The sequence below is a fragment of the Hesperophylax consimilis genome, chromosome 27, assembly GCF_061612785.1.
Source record: "Hesperophylax consimilis isolate HC1 chromosome 27, BYU_Hcon_1.0, whole genome shotgun sequence".
Taxonomy (NCBI): domain Eukaryota; kingdom Metazoa; phylum Arthropoda; class Insecta; order Trichoptera; family Limnephilidae; genus Hesperophylax; species Hesperophylax consimilis.
Window position 1 is genome coordinate 27115307 of NC_142862.1, and position 24005 is coordinate 27139311.

Consider the following 24005-nt stretch of genomic DNA (forward strand, 5'->3'; position numbering starts at 1 on the left):
GTGGAACTCTGTCATTATTCATTTTATTCACTATCTAAAGATTTAATCAATGATGTTTTTAACCAATATTATAATAAAGGTACTGAATGTAATGTATATTTAAAAAAAATTATGATTGATTTGTAGAGATGCGAGTCATCCCGCGATTGGTTGGAGCGAGCACCCACGTGCCCGATGAACCAGACGGAAACCACGTACTTCCCGCACGAGACTTCCTGCACCATGTTTTACACGTGCTCCTATGGTGTCACCAACCTGGAGACTTGCCCTGATGGCCTCGAATACAACCAGGACCTTCGGGTTAGTACTTATAGTTAGTACATCACATCACCCTTAGTCAGCGAGCGGCTACCGTAATAATAATCATCTCAAGCTGACCCCACTGAGAGATAGCCTTAGTTTTGAATGCCTCTTTAATTCTGGTCTTCCATCAATAGACATACATAAATAAGCTCCTACAACCGCAGATGATGTACAGAGCAAACCACCGAACATGTAATCGAAGAAATACTGCTCCATTCATTCCCCGGCAGAATTGATAGGATCCACATGGTAACGTATCTGGCCCTAGACTGGTTCAAATACCTCGATATTCTCCCTTGACCCATATAAAAGAAGAAGAATAACCAAGCACTTTCCATGGCTTTTCTTTAATTTTCCTTCCTTTACCCCACTTCTAACTGAATCACAGCAATCCTCAAATCAGCTGAAGTTCCGCTGATTTTGGACATCTAGAACTCTTATACGTTTAAAAAAGTTTGGTTGAGAGTGTATTAACAGTATATGGTCGGGCATTTTACCACCAAATTGGGGGCGAAGCGCGAGGGTTTTTTTAAATTTTAGCGCCAAAATTAGACAAAATTTAAAATTAGCCAAATTTCCGCAAAATATTCATATCTTATGATCTATTTGATATTTTTCGATGAAACTTTTAGTGTTTTACTTTAAAAAGATGTCTCTATTTATTTACTTAGCAATTTATGTGTAATGTCTTTTTTATGAACAAAAACTTTCTACTTTCTTCGGAGTCAAAGAAAAAACAGTATTTCACAATTGAAATATTTATTTAAATATTTCACATATCGAAATTTACTCATACAAAATTACAAGATTATTTAGATATTTTCAATACATATAAAAAACTATAACTTAATAGTGCTTCAATGTGTGATAGCGTTCGAAACACTTTCCTTTATGCAGGGGTACATTGCAAAACTTGCACATGTACCGCGTTTCACTGCGTAGTTAGTGAGCGGAACATACGCGACAACGATTTTATTTTTTTGTTGTGTTTCAAACTCATTGTATTGACAGGTAGATATATCGGGTACCGCCGACAATAGAAAACACAAGACCCCGCACCCATTTAGAACCCCTTGTTTACAAGTTTCCCGCTCCTTACCGCTTTGCGCAACAAAACGAGTAAACTCGTCTACCGCATCTTACTGTAAAAGACGTATGACGAGTTTTCTCGTTTCCCGCAAAGAATGTGTTAAAATTATATTTATATTTTATATTATTATTATTCCAGTCGTGCGATTGGCCATCTCCAAACGGATGCTTTGCCCAGACAACAGCTCCACCTCCAATTGAGTCCACAACTGAAACTACACCCGAGATTACGTCGGAGAGGCCAATTGAACCAACTCCCATAGACCCTTCCGTAAAATGCACAGTCAACGAAACAGGGTTATCATATATTCCGCATCCAACCAATTGCTCCGTTTACTACATGTGCTGGAATGGAGTATTATCATACATGGGGATATGCTACCCTGGTTACGAATTCGATATGGGAGAAAAGGTGATTATTCAATATTTACGTAATTATAATTACTAAAATATTACCTAAAAATACATAAGTTATATACCCAGTCAAAATTTTTGATAAAGAATCAGAAATAAACTTTCTTCGATACATAAATGGTGGACTACTAACACACAGGTACATTGAAGAAATTAATAGTGGATCGTTTAGATTGCATAACTTGTAGCAGTGCTTACTCTGGGCGGCGTAGTTCCTACCCGATTAGAATAATCATGGGTTAATTTTCTCCGATTGGCACTACTGTTTCGAGCTCTCGGTCCGGAGCGTACTTCGTCGAGTTCAGTTGCTGGCCGGACTCTGGAGACTTTGGTGTGTTTCGTGCGACACTGGAACATGGGGGTCTATTTTGCAAGTCACGAAAGGTCTTTTTCTCTTTTAACTTTTTAATTATGTAACTTATCATTCTATTAGGGATTACTTATTTAACTTCTTGCATAGTTATTTTATACTACGCTGGCGCCCACTCAGACATTCTTTACAAGATTCTTAAAGTTTTAAATTAATAATGTTACCTGCTCTTTGGTCATATTTTTATCAAGATGTCGTTTTATTACGTGCATTCTTGACACGCCCGGAGATAAGATGTTTATTAGAGTCTCATGTTTATTTTTATTGATCGAGTATTTAATAATTGTTATTTTAATAAATTAACGTCTGTTGATATTTAAAACCTTCTATTATTTAACTTCCTTCTCAGATCTCATCTCTACCTACATACATTGTGTTCAGTGCGTGTGCGTAGATGACTAGATTATTGTATTTGGTAATTACCAATTAATGTCACAATCGTTAGATCCATCATTAATTTATACAATTAATCTTTTCATCACCCATCAATTGTCATTAATGTTACAAACTACCTAGCTACTTCACTTTCACGTTCGGTACATGACCACAAGGAGAAAACTTCCTGATAAAATATGTTGCTAGTTTATTAAGAATCTCTTCAAATTATTCGTATTTCTGTTTAAAACGGGATTGTAGGTCATTAACGAAAGAATTGATGGGTATCCTGAAAAACTTGAAGTAAAATAACAATGTTTTGTCACGATGTCCTGACACCCTACACTACGTTAAAAATCATTATTAGTTACACAAATATTTATAAAATATTTTTTTCATAATTTACTAATTTATTTTTTTATATTAATATTCCAGGCATGCGTAATTATCTCTGATTCAGGCTGCACGGCATCTAAACCATCCACAACTGTAAGCCCACCTGAGACAACTCCCGTAGAACCTGTGAAATGTGTACTCAACGGGACCGAAATAACACTTATTCCGCATCCGACCAGATGCGACCGTTACTACGTTTGCTGGGCGGGAATATTAACGATAGTGGAATGTTATTATGATTACGAATTCGATGTTTCTGCTGGGGTAAGTTTTTTCATAACATAATAAAATTCCGTACTTCCAAAATAATTGAATTCCTTAATAATAAATGACATATTACTTTAAATGAATTTAAATCATAAACATTATTTTCAAATACAGTAACGGTATCAAACGAAAAAAACTTATTAAATACCATTTAGCATTAAAAAACAAGAAACGCCTAAAGAAATACAAATTATATTATATTCCAGTCTACGACAAATACACAACAACATATCTGCAATAACTTGTGTTAAGTAATAGAAAGCAAAACCATTAACTAAATAAATCATAAACATTATTTTCAAATACAGTAACGGTATCAAACGAAAAAAACTTATTAAATACCATTTAGCATTAAAAAACAAGAAACGCCTAAAGAAATACAAATTATATTATAATCCAGTCTACGACAAATACACAACAACATAACTGCAATAACTTGTGTTTAGTAATAGAAAGCAAAACCATTACAGTAGACCAATGCCGAAAATGGTCCACACACATAAACATATTCAAAGACAGAGTGAGGTAACTAACATATATCATAGACATATACTAAATAAAGATTTAATAAGAATGACATACTTTTCTTTCTGCCAATCACTAATACAGTATGACATTAAAATGTGGTGAAACTTATAAAAAAACACACACTACCGTTTTATATAGCACAAAAATTAATATAAAATACAATTCTATTTAAACCATTCACATATTGATCAGAACATCTGTTCAAAGATTTTGAAGTTCTAAAACTAAATACATTATACTTCTATCATGCAACATTACAAATTTAACAGGATATTATTCTAAATAAAAATGCACATATTAAAAAGAATAGATTACACAGACCCAACTCCAAAATGTAAAAAAAACAATGGGGCAATTCAACTATGAATATATTGAACTTTTTTTAAATTCATATCCAGAAAGTATCCGAAATATAAATAACAACAAAGATTTTAATCTTCACTTTAATAAACACACTTCTTCTTCTTCTTCTTCTTTATGTGCCGTATCAGGTCCCCCCGACGTTGGCGATCACTCTAGAAAATGTCTCTTTGTCTTGCGCTGCCCGGAATAGCTCCTCCACACTTCTAATGCCGGTCCACTCTCGTATATTTCGCAGCCAAGACATTTGTCTCCTACCAGGCCCTCTGCGACCCTCTATCTTGCCTTTCAATATTAACTGGAGCAAGTGATACTTCTCCCCTCGAAGTACATGACCCAGATATGAAATTTTCCTGATTTTTATTAATCTAAGCAGTTCTCTCTCTGCTCTAGCCCGCCTGAGAATTTCTGTGTTGGTGATAACAAAATAAATAATATAATAAAATAATGTGATAATATAGTAAACACACTGAAAATATAAATTGAATACTTTGGCGTATTACTTAAAAAATCCATCACATCCCTCATAACACAAGCCTAGATTTATTATGGTGGTACATCTAATGCTACGTATACATACGCGAGCCTAACTGCCGAACTGAACCTCGCTGAACCTGCCGCTTGCAGTTGCTTCGTTCTTTTCCCTAATTCGTGGCTAGATTTGCAAATGTATATAAAATTTTGTGAAAGAATTACCATATTTCTGTAAATTATGTAGCATTATTTTTTGCGAATTTACAAATAAAAAAATTTTAAAAATCATTTATAAAAAGTAAAAACTAAATTGGCCCTAAATGTGACTCTTGGGGTACACCCCTTTGCAGCCAAGAATTTGTATGACAGCTTAGAATTAAATTATTTCTTGAAGAATTTTATTAGTTAGGTAGCTTTTTATTTATTCTAAGAATTAACTTTTTGTACCGAATTTGCAAAGTTTATTAGAATTCGATGGTTTACTTCATCGAATGCTTTTACAAAGTCCGTACATATTGAGTTGACTTGAGTTTTATTTTCAAGTGAACATAATATAAAATGTTCGTATAAAGAGAGATTTGTTATTTACATAATATTATAAGATTTTGAAACACCATAAGATCAAGGTGTTTGGATTCTCAAATAATAATTGACAAATCAGTTCAAGCAATGGCCACTTGTTAATACACTTTTTAGTTAAACTGAATCAATTATTACAAATATTGGAAGTTTTATTTTTCACACATACGTACTAATGATTTTTTTTGTGTTAATATTCCAGAAATGTGTACTGATTTCTCCTACAGGCTGCACGGCATCCAAAAAAACCACTTTAATCTGGTCGAGGTCCACAGAAGGAAGTTCACCTGTCACAGAAGAGCCTGACTCCAAGGCGTTGGTGGATAACAAGTCTGCAAGAAACACACTGTTCTCAAATATCAATAGTAAAATGGCATTAAACAATAGCAATCAGAGTTGAATTTGAAATCGAACAGATAGAAACACACATAAAATAAAACGTAATATTGATCTAATAAATAGTATTGGCTAGAGATGAAAAGCATTGTTTGTATATTTGTGTTTTTCTTACTCCTGTTTTTTTTTCAATTTAGTCGGTCGTCCCGTTGGATGGAAAGGGAAAGGAATCGACGTAAACCGATAACTCGAATTTTTTGTTTGTTTTTTAATCATTTCTATTAATGACTTTTAATATACTTCGTATTATTCACAGTCGTCATCACTAGAGATTCATATTTATATTTATTACTGAAGGAAGTTGTGTTGATGTTACATCGTGATTTCCTCACCTTTAAATTTGTTGATTTTTTCATCTTCTTGTTCGTTAATGCGATAAATGTAACATATCTTTGGTCTAATCTGAGTTTTCAATGGAGTACTGCATAAGTGCCATGTCTTTGGTTAGAACGGTTCTAGTTTTATGTGAAATTGTTTAAACGCGTGTAAACGTGTACACTCTCCCCAATAAAGACTCCATTGAAATGCTTGGAGTTACTATATCAGACCAGCTCAAGTATCGGGGATCCATAGAAGCCCGAGTAAATCAGGCCTCCAAAAAGTTGGGCGTCTTGTACAGGGCTAGGAGATTCTTCAACAGTGACCAGCTGCTGACCCTGTACAAGTCTCAAGTCCGCCCAACTATTGAATTTGGGAGCCACCTTTGGGCTGGTGCCCCAAAATACTTCATAAACCTGCTTGAATCTGTGCAAAGGAGAGCGATCCGTCTGATTGACAATCCGTTGTTAACAGACCGATTGCCTTCTCTAATGCATAGACGCAATGTAGGCATGCTGTGTCTGTTCTACAGGTATTTCAATGGAGCCTGCTCCAAGGATCTAGCAGCATTGATTCCTGATGCACCGGTGCACGTGCGCGAAACTCGACGGACACGAACTGAACACCCGTTTACGGTTGACGTTGGCTTCATGAGAACGGGCCGTTTTTACGACTCGTTTTTGTGTAAGTCGGCTCGTATGTGGAACGAGCTACTGGCATCTGTTTTTCCTCCCTCCTATAATCCGAGCCTCTTCAAGGCCCGCATTAACAAATCCCTTCCTACAGCCCCTACCTTATTCCGCCTCACAACGCCGCCCAACCGGGTGGTGACATAGTTCCCCTGTCTGTACACTGCACAGGCAGGGACACTCTTGTGAGGTGTCACATAAAAAAATAAATAAATTAATTAATTAATTTTAGATATTGAATGCTGTAGCATTCAGTAGTCTTAGGTAGCATTCATGCTGTAGCATTCAGTAGTCTTAGGTCTAAAATATCAGTTTCTTGGAACAATTGTTTGCAGTCATTAACTAAAATTTCCTGAAGGGAATTAATCTTACTAAGCGTTATTTACTATCATTATTATTTTTTTAAATAAACGTTTACAAATAACTTTTAGAAAACATAGGGAAAGAAAATGTTATAAAGAGAAATGAGAAAAGTACATAACGTATAAACGAAGTATGTCAAAGATGTTGTTTATAATCATATTTATAGGAAAAGAGAAATCATTTTTCCACTAAAAGAACAGCATGCATACAAAAGTATGTAGGAAACCTTCAGGTTTTGATTTCGAATAAACAATGATGATTTATTTTTGGGGTATAATGCCGTGTTGCGCTCCTTTTTTGGCCAATGTTTCAAAGCTAACCGATGCATTAGAGACAAAACTGAACCAGCAAATCCTTTTAAATTATACTGTAATACAGCTCTTAGAGGATTGGAGCTGGCAAAACGGTATAGGATCAACAATATCAACATCCATGATTATTGAAATAAAAAAAAATATAATCCCTCACAACCTGACATCATAAATTCTTTTTACCAAAGGTTTCTTTTGTTTCTCTTTTCATGAGTTCATAATTTTATACACTTTATTTAATTTGGTTTTACGCTCAGCCGGACTTTTACATGAATTTTACGATCAGAATATACCTAGTGAGCTTTCGAAAATAATACACAAAATTTTTAAAGCATGATATAACAGTAATTGAAACAATATTAGTAATACATGTAACGGTAACATAAAATAATATTGAACAATACTACATATAAGACAAATCACTAAAACTACATTCCCGACTCTACTATAATTTGTAGGATTCAACAAAGTGCTGGTATAGATTAGGTTTAATTCTATAAATGGAGTCAATAAATATATCAATAGTAACCTCAAACTTGCTCAGATTATGCATCCATTGGTTAGTGAGTGTTTGATTGTTGGTTGTGTTTGATTGCAGAAGAATGTTACATTTTGTCTTGTGTTCCTAGTCGGCACATGGAATTTAATAGTGGCAACGATGGCAGGCCTGTCAATTAATTTGTTAATAACTCTGTGTAACACAACCAGGTCTGACGTAATTCTCCTGTCAGACAGTGTAATTAGATGCAATTGATTCATCAAACTGATATAAGTAATGTATTCAATTAGAATTTTAAGCTTAAAATTTACGTAACTAAGAAATTTGTGCAGATTGTTGATATGTTGTTAGAGTGAACTTTATGCAAAGAGGACCAAATAGGTGATTTATATTCCACTTGACTTAATTATAGTATTTTTTTTTTTTTATTCCGGTATGTGGGGAGGTTAGTGCAGTCCCACACATTCCATATAGAGATACAACAAAATATATAAAAAAGTAATGAAATATAGAGGGTTCTTACATAATCTAAGGACGTAAAATCAGTTAAAGTTCTGCAAAGGAAGCCAAGCAGCCGTTTTGTTCACACCATTGATGAGGTTGATGTAAGTTACTCTGTAAATAAAGCATTTTGTTCACACCATAGATGAGGTTGATCTAAGTAACTCTGTAAATAAAGCATTTTGTTCACACCATTGATGAGGTTGATCTAAGTTACTCTGTAAATAGAGCATTTTGTTCACACCATCGATGAAGTTGATCTGAGTTACTCTGTAAATAAAGAATTTTGTTCACACCATTGATGAGGTTGATCTAAGTTACTCTGTTAATAAAGCATTTTGTTCACACCATTGATGAGGTTGATCTAAGTTACTCTGTAAATAAAGAATTTTGTTCACACCATTGATGAGGTTGATCTAAGTTACTCTGTTAATAAAGCATTTCTTCATACCATAGATGAGGTTGATCTAAGTTACTCTGTAAATAAAGCATTTTGTTCACACCATCGATGAGGTTGATCTAAGTAACTCTGCAAATAAAGAATTTTGTTCACACCATAGATGAGGTTGATCTAAGTTACTCTGTAAATAAAGCATTTTGTTCACACCAATGATGAGGTTGCTCTAAGTTACTCTGTAAATAAACCATTTGATCTAAGTTAGCATCAAAATAAAGCATTTTGTTCACACCATTGATGAGGTTGATCTAAGTTACTCTGTAAATAAAGCATTTTGTTCACACCAATGATGAGGTTGCTCTAAGTTACTCTGTAAATAAACCATTATTTCACACCATTGATGAGGTTAATCTGAGTTACCATGTAAATTCTGCAATACTCTCCGAAACGTTGGTTAAAGAAGGAGGTAGCGAAACACGACACGAAATTACAAAAATAATAATAATTCTTTTGGCCGTGAAAATCTGAAATTATTATATTATTACGTTTTAATTACCTTTATCAGAAATCTCACGATAATGTTGTTATTGAAGGTGAAAAGTTAGTTTATCTTTCCAATTTTCACTTTATAAGATTAGTTAAAAAGTAGTTATTATTTTTTCAGTTACATACTTTATCTTGCACAGTGAAGGTTATTATTATATGTTTTGATTTTAAAAAGATGTTTTTTGTGATCCAAAGTGATTTTAAAACTATAAAAATTTTATAATATTTACCGAAAAATGTGTATTTTGCTCTTAACTCCGCCTGTCTGTCTGTAACTTCGGTTCAAAGAATTATGCTTTGAATGTGTGATTTTCTAAATCTAAAGTGTTTGTAGAATTCTGACAAGCGATTAAGTCCCTACTTATAAAATAATATTTTTAAAAGAAAGTCATTTTAATTTCCATTTGAAAAATTGGAACTGATTTGTGGAGAATTCAGACAGTCCGTGATTTTTTTAATGTTTTTTTTCCATTTTATAAAATCAAAATAATTTCACTGTCACCAGTAAGAGTCAACAAAATAATTTCACGATCACCAGTAAAAGTCAACAAAAACATTTTTTACAGCTTTCATTTCGAATCTCTAAAAAATATTACTCAAATAGTCATAAGTTTCATCAGAATCGTAATAATCTATTTTCATATTATTTGAGAGTTCATTTCGAGAGATTAATTAATTTTTTAAGAGTGGTACATTAACTGATATTATAATCTAATCAAGTACATCTTGCTTTGTGTGATTACGTATAAAAGTGCACATAAAGATGGTGTTTAATATAATATTTATCATTCAGGTGTCACCAAAAAAAATCGTCAGTTCATTGAGCTAATAGTGTCTATAATTACGAAGAAATGCTGAGTAAGTACCAATTTCTTTAATACCCTTAAAAACACCCTCCAAATAGCATCCCCAAAGAAGTCATAGGCCTTGATGAAAATAATTTTCCTGTGTTTGATGTAAAAAAAATAAAAAAAAGTACATTGATGATAAACTTTTTTTATGCAAATACCACACAACAGTCCCAACTGTGATATAGTGGGACTATATCACCGGCAATTGGGGTACATTGCAAGGTTAAGGTTAGTAGGAAAGGGAAGAAGATTGGGGAGAGGATGTTTGGCTAGTACCTACCTGGATATTCAGTTCTGGTCACCCAGCATGACTAAAGACATTTCTAGCAACTTTTCGATTGCGAATGGTGGTTTTTAGCCAGGGCGATACTGAGAGTATTTACCACTAATCAGACTGAAACGTAAATTGTAATCGTAAATTTAGATCAAGTTTTAGGATGGGTTCTTTCATAGAATTTGAACAATTTATCAAATTTAAACGTTCATTTTCGGGTTCTGTGAAAGTCCTACTCAAGTTCTGTTATTATATCATTATAGGCTAGTTACTTAACAGAACATGAAAAAATCTTTCACAGAACTTTTAACTTTTAAATTTGAAGAATTGTTCAAATTCTCTGAAACAACCCGTCCTTATTTTATTTGGTATATAATTTCTCTATAATATTATTCTTGACTCCTACACTAAACTCAAGAGCTCTTCTCGTTGGCATAGAAATGCTTTAAAAAATACTTATTACAATGGTATTACACTATTTTTTTTGACAATATTATAATTTTAAATCTGTTAGTCCATCACCAACTTAGCACATTGTACACGGTGACCAGAAACTAGTGATACAAGCGGAAATAGGTGAATTCTACACCACGCACAGTGGCCAATTTCGATGATTTGGCGCGACATCGCTCTCGGCGTTCGACCATTTGGCATCATTGATGTTTTTTTTTAAGTATTAATAAGAAATACCACTTATTTTTTGTTAATTATTATTAGTTGAAATGTTGATAATGATTTTAATGCTTTTATAAAAAGTAGCGTGTAACTTGGGCGCTATGTTTGTATTTTATAGATTATAATTCTTTAAGAAAACAGATAATAAAAATACAGTGAACAATTTTGTACATTATAATTCTTTAAAAAAACAGATAATAACATTTTTAAATAATTATTTTATAGATTATTATTCTTTATAAAACAGATAATAAAAATACAGTTAAAACTAAATAATTTTATGGATTATAATTCTTTGAAAAAACAGATAAATTATATATTGAAAACTCCGTGAGCAAAAAAGACACAGCAATAATATCCTATTAAAATTAGCCTGAAGACTCGTGAAGATTTTTATTCCTACTCCATTAAAGGCAAAAAATTGGAAAAAAAGGTAAACTTTGAACCAAGGCAACAGTTATAATTTATGAAAAAAAAATATTTTTCAGTTATTTAAATAAAGCACGTATCTTAAAGAATATCTCAAGTGATTTAAAAAAATACTTTTTTTATAAAATAAGTACACAAACAACCTGATTTCGCACGCCTTCAAACTCGCCTAGATACAGCAGCATAGTTGCGCGCCCGAACATCTCAGTTCTGTGCGTAATTACCGAGTAAGTAAGCTTTGGATGTTATTTTCAAAGGTTTTTTTAATGTCAGTGATTAATTGAGAACACATTGGTAAAAAAAAATCATTTCGGGAACATGCCGATCAGCGTTCAAATTTAAGCCACTGTGCCACGTAGCGAATCTGAAAAAACATTTTTGTCTCAACAGAATTGAAAGATTTTACGAAATATTGGCGTCAACCATTTTTCTTTCAAATCTGTATGGATCGCATTTGTTTTCACAAAGTCAAGTAGAAAGGTCAGTTTTATCAGCATGCCCACGTCATTATCATCACATAAGATCTAAAAAAATCAAATATAGTTATGTAAGGCGTGATTGTTATCTCCTCCTTGCATTATCTCGTTGGTCTGAAGAGGAACGGCTGCGTAGCGTTTTTCATGCAAATCTTAGATTTGTATTTGTGCCCGAAATACCCAACCAAACTGAATAACATATCTTTAAAGCATAAGGTTTATTAATATCTAGTAAAGGATATTAGTCCAGTCAGTGGGGAGTTTTACCTTGCAAAAGGTTAGGTAGTAGCGATTTTGATATATGTTGTTAAGATTGGGACTCTAAGGAAAAAAAAAAGTTTTCAACCTTGGGAGGGTCGAGCTCGACCCGCCATCTTGGATTGAAGGTGCCAAAATTTTTTTTTTTCAAAATAATTGTGAAGTGGTCGTTTTTACAACCAAATTGCTGAAGGCAAACTTAAAGACAACTAAATTACCTACATTTTTTGTAGATGGTATTTTTTGTAAGTCTAATAGGTAACGAGTTACAGTGGCGGAAATGTGAATATTTTTCTAAAAAATGATGAAATTCCCAACTTTGTAATTTTTTCGGGTTATTCATTACATAATTATAATAATTTTGTAAACTCATTTCCACACCACCATGAGGTATATAACATGGCGCATTTTTTTATTGTGGTATCTCCAGTAGGTCTACTCCACAGATATACCAGCGATGGTAGATTTCGAAATTATGTTACATTACTATGAATTATGTTACTATAAATTATGTTACTTAATAACAGTCTTCGTCACCAATGTCATCATCTAACTCATTGCCTGTGATACTGAGATTCTGGGCTTTCATTGACAAAATCTCTTCTTCTTCGTCCTCGACATCGATGTGAACCTCTAGCGAATTTCAGCATGTTTGACCACTACAGCACCCACATACAATAGAACACTTCAATCCAGCTTTCGTGCAGCTACATGCAACGCCGCATCCTTTTTTACAATTGCATGAAATAAATTTTAATAAAGTCTCGGTGCTGGTTTCTTTGTCATTCTTACTGGAACAAGCCCGTTGGTGTCACGTTTCCAGCCCCAGTTTCTGGATTTTTTTGGATTCCATACCATTTTTGGACTTCATGGTACGTTCTAAATGCATGGTACTGTGCAGCGTCGTTTGTTGGTGGCAAAGAGGCAAGATTGAATTTGTTTTTTGTTGTCGACTTTGCGAAACGTTTGTAGCGGACTTCTTCCAAGGTTTCCTTATCCATGTCACCCCCGTACAAAGCAACAAGAAAGCGTGTTCTTGCAACTGCTATGTCTTCTGGTGTTGCATCATGTTGTTTGAAGATTCCTATCATGGCATTGAGTCTTGTGTCGTTTTGCACAAGCGAACAAAATTTTGTTTTTCCTTGGTTGAAGAAGGACGATGTTGTATCGCAGCCGCTAAATGCCTTAAATGCCATGAAGAAACAGAATATTCTCAGCCGCCTCTTTGTATTTCACACTATTCGCGGAACACAGTCTTTCAAAAGTTTTGCCTCTCCCGGGTTTGCGAAGATATATACAACTTTTGGGTGGTGCTAATGCTGTCAGCAGAACTAAGAGATCAACGTCTTCACCAATAATGAAAACAGCGTCATATGATGAACACAAGGAAATCGCAGTATTGACAATCAACTCATCAGCATCTTCTTCAGCCTGCTTAACTGTAAAATCATCCTGTATAAATTGCTTTGTAAGCATCGAAATCAGACGGACTTTGTTATTTTCATTGGCTAAAAATCGTTCTTGTGAAACTTGAACTGGCATTGTTTCATCGAAAAGAACATCTGCAGACATGAGCATCCAGGCAACGTCCTGTAACCAAGGACTCAATCAGTGTTGCCAAGTCAGCTGTAGACTAGGATCCCACTATAACAAATCAACGTCATCGAGTACAGAGATGATGCTATATAAGTATATTGTAACGTAGAAATACGTTAAAATGATATTGTGTAATATGTTCGTACAAAATTTATCAAGAAAACTGGAGTTTTACAATTTTTTGTCAAAATTTTCTTCTTTCAACCGCTGTAACTCGTTACCTATTAGACTTACAAAAAAAACTTCTTACAAAAAATGTAGGTAATTTAGTTGTCTTTAAGTTTGAGTTTAACAATTTGGTTGTAAAATCAACCACTTCATAATTATTTTGAAAAAACCAAATTTTGGCACCTTCAATCCAAGATGGCGGATCGAGCTCGACCCCCCCAAGGTCGAAAACTTTTTTTTTTCTTTAGAGTCCCAATCTTAACAACATATGTGAAAATCGCTACTACCTAACCTTTTGCAAGGTGGAGCCCTTTTTTATCCCCCACTGACTGGACTATATGTACTATTATAATTATTTGTGTTTTAAATTATATAATACTAGCTGACGTTTTTACTTTTCGCTGATGACATTAATCTATTTTGGAGAATATTGGCCTGAAGACTGCAGAAACCTCCAGGAAGTTATTAAAGCAAAGATTGACAAATAAACTCGGTTTTAACTGTCAAAAGCGTTTACCATGTCACACAATACCGTATATTTAAATTTGGTTTTTACCCATGGCTGTTTCCAATAGAACTTATCATTTATCTAATATTTTTATATGCATGTAACCTTTTTTTCTGACATTATCAACGATAACCATATTTTTTGCAATTTGTTATTCGTGTTTGCAATTTAATGGGTTTTATTGTTTTAAAAAAATTAGTACATAAATTATAAACTTATCAATCATGTTCCCTTTCTTGCAGAAAATATAACACTTTTACTGGTGGTGTCCCTGCTGGGGTGCGCCTGGGCGGCTTGTCCTCTGGCAGGAGACCTCGTGATGCCTCACGAAGGAGACACCACTAAATACATCGTCTGCCGAGAAGGGACCGAGCTGATTCTGAGTTGTGACGACGGGACTGCCTACAATCCCCTAACAAAGGTAATAATTTCAGCTTAGCAGAAAAATAAATCATCAAAAAAAGATATATATATATATAAATATATATAAGCTTGCAACTTAACATAAGCAAATGTCAAATTATGAGGTTTCATCGAAGAAAAAATCCAATATTTTTTGATTATTCCATTAACAATATGTCGTTAATATTAATGACTTACAAATTAATGACTTAGGTATTTGGTTTGACACGAAACATAACTTTATCAAGCATATTGAAATAATAACCAATAAAGCACTGAAAATGTTGGGATTTATTTTAAGGGTATCTAGTGATTTCAATAATGTCAATACTGTAAAAATATTATATATGCTACTAGTAAGGAGTCATGTAGAATACAATTCCACAGTTTGGTCCCCAAATTATGAGGTTCATTCACATGCGTTTGAAAGAATCCAAAATAATTTTTTAAGATATGTAAATTTTAAAATGGGTATTCCTAGAGAAAACCTAAATTACGATAACGTACTTTGTTCATTAAATTTAATAAAATTATCTGATCGTAGAATTATTTCTGATTTAACCTGTTTGTATAAAATCATTAATTCAATGTTTGATACCCCTGATTTATTATATGTAATCTCTTTTCATACTCCAAGCAGGTCGGTTACAAGACAGTACCTACCATATTATTGTAGCAATTCTATATCAACGTCCCAATATCACACTCCTATGCGACGGATTCAACAGCTAGGAAACAAATACTACGATGTTGTTGATATACACGGTGTCCGGAAACTCGTAGTACAAGCGGGAAACTGGAAAATCTACACCACGTGGGGAACCCAAATAAACATAAAGTTTTTTGTTTTGAGCATTTTCAGCAAAAAAAAAAAAAAACATTTTTTTTTCGGCTATATCAGGGTTAAAATTCGATCTGAGACGCTGACGCAACGGATAGGAATTATTATTAGCATAGGTAGGTACTCACAATATGTAGCGATGAGCTCCAATTCAAAACACAAACATGTCACATAAATTATTTAAAATGTTCACCGTTAACTTCCAAGCACAGTTGGGTCCGTCTGATGATTGATTATTGCACTATTTGAATCATGCCGAAGTAATTTTTACCTCGTCGAAGGCATCGATGATAAGTCTCAAAATCAAAACATTAAAAACGTACAACTGTTTTCAAACACGTCGAAGGCATCGATGATAAATCTTAAAGTATCAATATCAAAACAATAATAACGCGTTTTAAAACACACGAATTTCGCCCACAATTCGCTTTTTATGTTTAAATTAACGAGAAAACTTTTTAAACCAAAATTTTAGTAGAACCCTTTCCTTCATATGTTAGTAGAACCCAACATACTAGAGAAAGCTATATTTTGCGAATATGTCAGAGATCGGTATGAATATTAGAAGAACAGATGTTTTAACCCTGCAGAGCAGAAATATTTTATGATTACACCGGATTAAATGAAGGGTGATTTCAAAATAATGCTTTAAATCTGGGTTTCTTTATTTGTTTTACTTTTAAATAGTTTTAATTAGTTGGGTACTTTGATCTTCAGTAATAATTTATAAGAATTTGATAAAAAAAATCAACTTCTGACTCGATTTACTCGAAAACGAAAGCTCAAATCAAAAAAAAAATTCTACTACATCGACTCCAAATGTGATGTAGACTCACAAGTTTCCCGCTTGTACTACGAGTTTCCGGACACCGTGTATTTAGTACATCGATTTCAATATACATATAAGCATACCTGTTCGAAGAACGAACAGGGGTTGGAATAGCCGCACTTTAAAGGGCTATTCCACACAGATAAAGTATAAATGAATTATATGGCTTGTGACAGGCGATGCAAAAACACAATACATAACGTTAATTCACAATCAACTTACCGGGAGGAGATGGTGAAATCTGCATAGTGAGCATCATCTGTCAGCACTGGGACGTTTAGCGTGGTTGTTAGCACTCGTTATTTTAGATTAAATTGCGATAAAAATACGTCTTATGATTATTCCGATTAGACAACCGGCGATCGAGAGTTGACAGGACGAACCGTTTTTGTGCAACTGCTCGGCCCACGGCCTCCGTGGATCCAGCTGACATGTGCGAAATTTAAACTATACAGTTTAAATTCTGACGGTACGATTGGCTAGTACACAGCCTGTCAAAAGCAATCAGCGTTACGGAACAATACCCCATTGAAGTTTTTTTCATCAAGTAGTGGAATATTTTAATAAAGGTATTTAATTTGACTAACACATAATAATTTTGTCAACTGAAACAGAAAAAAGTATTTTGGATTTTTTATGTTTTGTGCCTGCATGCTGTGTAGATTTATTTTTCTGCAATTGTTTTAAATAGTCATTTCCTGCACTATTTTCGTGTATAATTTCGTAAATATTTTTAAATATGTGTATGTAAAAGCCTTAATAGACGTGAAATAAATAAATAAATAAATATCTTGAGTAACTCAAAACCTGGCAGAGCTCCGATAACTGGCAGGACATCGACAAAAACCGTCTAATAGGCCCCCATATATTAATATTGTGTTTCATAACACTTTCTTCATTATACGAAAGTCGAAGAACGAAGAGCGAAGAATGAAGAGCGAATGAACGAAGAAAGAAGTATAAGGAGAATGTATGACGCAAACGTAATGTTAGAAGAAGTCGGGGACGCCCGAGGAAGACATGCCACTATCAAATGAATCGAATACTTGAGTTGGGCCATGTCAAGAGTCAGAAGAATAGAAGAGTATGTACGGGGCAGAAATGTGTGCCAAGACCGAGTTGTTTGGCGGTCCGTCCTTTATGCCTACTGTGTGATGGTTAGTTAGTCTTCATTGTATATTCATTTACAAACCGATATCAAAGGTACAGTAGATTGGAGTAATTGAAATAAACTTTATTTTATCAACGAAAAGTGTAGAAATATGTGCTTTTCAGGGGCAAAGCGTGAACTGCATCTTAACATGTCTAAAAAATGAAAACATCTATAAAATGTCTGGCACCTCGTTAAAACATATTTGGTGTACAACTTTAATGTATGCCAATGTAGTGTAGAGGCTGGAGTATTATTGTAGTGGGTGAAGGTTGTACAAAATAATGATACGTGATCTTTTACTGCTATATTGGGGAGCTCCAATAAACACAAGAGGGACACTCCTAGTATGCATCGCCTTTTATAGCATCTCGCTAGCATGCTATCTCGCTTGCACTTACACACATTCATACAAACACCATAACAACTCTGATTTTCTATTAAGGCAGTCATAATAATGATTTACTCTGGTCCGCAGCATTCTAGAGAGAGGTTTGGTAATACGGGGACCCAACTGTAAATACTCAAATGATGTACAAAACGTGCAAAAAAAGTTTATGAGATATCTTTGCATGCGAGAGTTTGGTACTACCCTCTGTTGTATCCATCGAACTTTCTCCCTGAAATGCCAGAAATCGATCTTCCAAACGTTGGGAGAAAAATTCCTATGGCGTATCACATTATCTTCTCAATGGGCACATTTGAGAAATTATTGGAATGCATTACGATTTATGTGTCCGACAACACTTCACCAGAGCTCGGCAGTATAAAATTTATATTTTTCCATGGGGCAGGATCAACTATCATGCTTTTGGGAAAAATGACTGTCTTTAACGAACTTCCTTCTGAGATGATGATGGATATTTTTCAGATAAACTTCATTATTTTAAAGATTTCAATAAAAAAGGTCTCTCAACACAAGAAGGCTGCATCTCATTTGATGTATTTTGTGAAATGTAAATGGATTCACCGTTGTTCACAAATAAATAAATACATAAAAATGACCTGGTGGCGCCATCTACCCATGATCTATGATAATCCAAAGCAGAAAATCCAATATGACAGCAGATTTTGTAAAAGAGTGTTTGTGTTTTCGTCAAATCTCGAATCTCGGAGCGGATTTGGCCATGCCAGTTATCGATGTCATAAATAACGTAATTTCTTTAATAAAAATAATATATTATTTTCTTCAGAAATATATTGTTTTTTCGCTTAACAGAGTAATTATTCATTTTAATTACCACGTAAAGTTTAACAATCAACCAAGTTTTTAACCAATATAATAATAAAAGTACTGAATGTAAACCATTTTTTTGTTCTTAATGTGTTTATGATTGATTTGCAGAGTTGCGAGTCTTCCCGCTATTGGTCGGAGAGAGCACCCACGTGCTCACTCAACCAGACGGAAACCGTTCACTACCCGCACGAGACTTACTGCTCCATGTTTTACACGTGCGCCTTTGGTGTCACCACCCTGGAGTCTTGTCCCGAAGGACTCGAATACAACCAGGACCGTCAAGTTAGTACTTATAGTTAGTAAATCACATCACCCTGTAGTTCCTGTAGTCCGCAAGCGGCTACCGTGATAAATGCTCATCTCAAGCCTGACACCACCGAGAGAGAGTTTTAGACATAGATAAATAAGCTCCCACGAACATGTAGTCAACGAATGCCAGCTATTTAAACTGGATGTAGCTCCATTGAAATCAGCTCCAGCAGAATTGATGGGGTCCACAGATCTAGATTGGCTAGCAGACTTAGATGTTCTCTCTTGACCCATATACAATAAGAAGAAGAATAACCATGTACTTTCCATAGTTTTTATTGCTTTTTCATTCCTCTAAATGACTTCTAACAGAATTACAACAATCCTCAAATGGGGATCCCATAGTTCCACTGGTTCTGACTGCTTGAACATTTGTTCATAAACATTTTTTTGTCGAGTGAGTATTTAAATTTTATTATTATTATTCTAGTCGTGCGATTGGCCAACTCCAAATGGATGTTTTGCGCACACAACAGCTCCACCTTCAACAACTGAGGGTACAACCGAGATCATAACTGAACCCGCAACTGAAACCACACCCGAGATTATTACTGATCCCGCAACTGAAACTACACCCGAGATTATTACTGATCCCGCAACTGAAACCACACCTGAGATTATTACTGAACCCGCAACTGAAACCACACCTGAAATCATAACTGAACCCGCAACTGAAACCACACCTGAGATTACATCAGAGAGCCCAACTGTAACCACACCCAAAGACCCTCCGGTAAAATGTCCACTCAACGGGACAGGAGAAACATATTTACCGCACCCAACCGATTGCGCAAAGTTCTACATTTGTTGGGATGGAATACCAACCGAGATGGAATGCTATTTTGATTACGAATTCGATGTTGCAACTGGGGTAAGTTTTTGAATAATTTACTGATCGTAGCGTCTTAGTCCTTTTAACTCGACCTCTTTGCCATTTCTGTAAATTTGTTTGTTAGTTCTTTTTCCTGTTTAGAAAATTTGCTGCATCCACTTCTTTATTCAGGCAAGCCTTACTTTAATTATTTAAGACAATATTAGCGATGACTAAACAAAAATCGGAAACAGAAAAATCAGAAAAGGATACGGTCACATCTAGGACTCGAACCCAGGACCTTTGCCTTGCCAAGGCACCGCTCTACCACTGAGCTAATGGGACCCTATCCCCTTCGGTTACATTTAACTGAATCATACTTCGAATAATAACTACCAACATTGTCTTCATTTTTTCACCGCACATTTTTTATTAACAACTATCTGGGTCCTAGATGTGATCCTTTGAGTCCTAGATGTGACCGTATCCTTTTCTGATTTTTCTGTTTCAGATTTTCGTTTAGAAATCGCTAATATTGTCTTCAATAAAATATTACAATTTGAGGGTCGACTCAAGTTATTCCAAAAATATAAATATTCATCCTTGACTTGCAGAAAAGTCAATAGATGTCGCACATTAAAATAAAAAAATAAGATCAAGATCTAAAAAGACGCTGTCTAGATTGCATTTGGTTCGGGTTGAATCTTGCGATCATACATAAAGTTTATGTCTCTATTGTTTAAATCTCTTTTATTTATATATTTATTTGAGGAACATAAACAGTCTTAGTAATAGAATATACATAAAAGGATAACAAAAAAACATATTATGATTTAATTACATTTAATTAAATTTACAACCTCTCTCCATGGCTATAAATGTATTGTTTTTTAAATTTTTCGTTGTATGTAATCTTTTGTTTTGTATAATTTTTTTAATTCATTTTCCTTTCTTATAAATTTAATTTACTTATTCCATATTATGCTGTCTCAGTAGAGGTAAAGTCACAAGGAGGATATCCATAATTGGTTTTATTTTGGCCATATAATACTTATGAACAAACTGTCTAAATGTAAACTGTCGATTTCCCGAAAATGAATAAACAAATAAATAATAAGGGTCTGTAAGACACTAAAGATGTTTGAATCCATGACTAATAACTGACGGAGGTGTCCCTAAAATTAACAGCCGCTTTTGATCCATTTTTAAGCCAAAATAATTATTTGCCCACCTAGTTTGGGGTTGATTCAAATATTATCTCGATTATTTTCAGAATTTTTTTTTGGATCGCAGAATCCATCATCCGTTCATAACACAAATATTGTCAATTTTTTCACGAATTTTCTAATGATTTTTGAAATGTTACTATTTCAGAAATGTCAACTTATCTCTGATTCAGGCTGCACGGCATCCAAAACTTCCACAACCCAAAGCACAACTGAATCCACAACTTTAACCCCAACTGGGCCAACTCCTATAGACCCTCCAGTAAAATGCGACGTAAACGGAACAGAAATAATACTTATTCCACATCCAACAAGATGCGACAGTTACTACGTTTGCTGGGCGGGAATATTAACGATGGTGGAATGTTATTCTGGTTACGAATTCGATGTTGAAGCTGGGGTAAGTTTTTTCATAACATAATAAGATTTCGTACCACCCAAAGTATTTCCGAATAACAAATAACATATCACTTCAAGTAACGGCCCCCTTTGATACAGTTTTAGTTCATTTAATTATTATATTAGGTAGGTACACAAATATTGATAAAACGTATTTTTTCATGATATACTAATGTGCAATGTCTTGGATTACGCGTGGTATTTATATTCCCAGTTGCAATGTTAAGTATAGGAGACTTCAATGATTTGTTCAATTCGTCAAGATAACAAGATGATTTATTTATGTAAAGAATTACAAAGTATTAGTAAAGTCTCTAAGGAAGGGTTGTTTCGGAAAATTTGAACAATTCTTCAAATTTCAAAGTTAATTTTCAAGTTCTGTTAAATTAAATTAACAAATTATTTTAGTTCTGTCAAGCAACTAGCCTACAATGATATAATAACAGAGCTTGAATAGGATTTCCACAGAACCCGAAAATGAACGTTGAAATTTGATGAATTGTTCAAATTCTGCGAAACAATCCTTCCTAAGTTATTCTGAAGAAAAAGTTAAAATACTGGGCTATGCAACTACGATCGGCTAAGGTTCGGGTATCCCAATCGGAACCATTCGGAACATGGCGTGCGCAAGCGCCACATGCTGTACGTGCAGTGCCATCTATGATTAATTTCGAAAACTTTTATAATATATTATAAAAACTACATAATTTAAAAAATATATAGTGGTTTTAAAAAAGTAACGTTGTTTCATTTATTTAATATACTAATGATTTTTTAACGTTAATATTCCAGACATGTGTACCGATTTCTCCGTCAGGCTGCACGGCATCCAAAACCACAACCCTATACCCAAAACTAGTAACCACAACTGATCGCACTCCCATATTTACTCCAGAATGTGCAGAAGACGGGACAGACATTACACTTATTCCGCATCCAACTATATGCCAAGTGTACTACGTTTGCTGGTGGGGAACAGCAACCATGATTTCATGCACCTACGATTACGAATTCGATGTTGCATCTGGGGTGAGTTTGTCAATATTTATTTGTTTATTATGCCATAAGGGTTTTAACATTATTTTTGATATGATATGACACAGGTATAATCTTGGTGTAAATAATTAGCTCAAACAAATAGAAGTAATCAGTGAAATGGTAGAATAATTTGTCACATTAGCATATTTTACTAAAAAGGTATGCTGTTATAGCCTTCTTGTAACTATGTTCATTCTTGTTGAAAACATCTACTATTTCTACAAAAATATTATCGGCTAAAACAATCTAGGTACAAGCGAGTATCTAAATGACTCAGTCTTGATAATAATAGAATTACAATAAAATAGAATTTTACATCGAGTGGTTCTGTTTGATATATGAAAGCAAATTAGGCTAAGTAACTCACGTCTGACCTAGATTACAGAAATGTCTCTTGTTGTGTTTAGTGACCAGGTCTGAATAGTCAGGTACTCCTCCACCTTCCTCCCCCCCATTTCCTTCCCACATTCCACAACCTTCAGCCTCTCAACATACCCCAATTGGGGATGTGTTGGGAAGTAAGAGCTTCACTGATGCCCTCATAGAGGGCAGTGCATAGAGCTTGCGTGGAAGTCCGCAAGATGGCAGCTAGTAGCCAGTAGTCGCCAGGGCCAGTGAGAATGCTCCCAGACAAACTCACTGTTTCAGATCTCAATTAGCCAACTTCTAGTTAGGTCGACTATCGAGTCACCATTGTAATACGCGAAGTATCAATAAATCCCTGATTTATCCCAAAGAACCAATTATTTATAATCTCCTTCCACGACGAGTTGGAGAACTGTTTGTGCGAACACAGCAGGGATGCCATAGTCTAACTGGCTCCAGACGGTTAGGAGCGGTTCGGACTCTTGTGCGGTATTCATATTATAAAAAAATAATGATTTTTTAATGTTAATATTTCAGAAATGCGTACCGATTTCTTCTACAGGCTGCACGGCATCCAAAACAACCACTTTAATCTGGTCGGCGTCCACAGAAGGATGTTCACCTGTCATAGATGAACCTGACTCCGAGGCTTTGATGGATAACAAGTCGGCAACAAACACATTATTCTCAAAGATCTTTAGTAAAATAGCATTAATGATTGAAGAATGGCATTAGTATTGACGAATAACAAGACCAATCAGAGTTGGTCTTCAGAAATCAGAGAGTCGTCAAAAACAGAATAAAACTGAAAAAAAATTATCTAATAAATACGTGTTGACAAGATGACAAACAATGTTTATAATATTTGTGTTTTTTTTCACTCCTCACAGTAACTGCTGAGCGCCACACATTTGGTGGAAAATGACGTAGTAAACATTATCCGATTTCAAAAACATTTATTTGTTGTTGTTTTTTTTCATTTTAGCT

The 24005-nt window shown here is 34.5% G+C and overlaps 1 protein-coding gene across 1 annotated transcript; it reads left to right on the top strand.

The window, feature by feature from the left end:
* Positions 1-9887: 9887 nt before the first annotated feature.
* LOC149410868 (uncharacterized) lies at positions 9888-23755 on the top strand. The gene is made up of 7 exons (XM_089648119.1): positions 9888-10033; positions 14653-14831; positions 18978-19151; positions 19609-20049; positions 21364-21615; positions 22407-22643; positions 23556-23755. The coding sequence occupies exons 1-7, from the start codon at positions 10027-10029 to the stop codon at positions 23751-23753; spliced, it is 1488 nt and encodes a 495-aa protein (XP_089504245.1). The 5' UTR covers positions 9888-10026; the 3' UTR covers positions 23754-23755.
* The last annotated feature ends 250 nt before the right edge of the window (positions 23756-24005 follow it).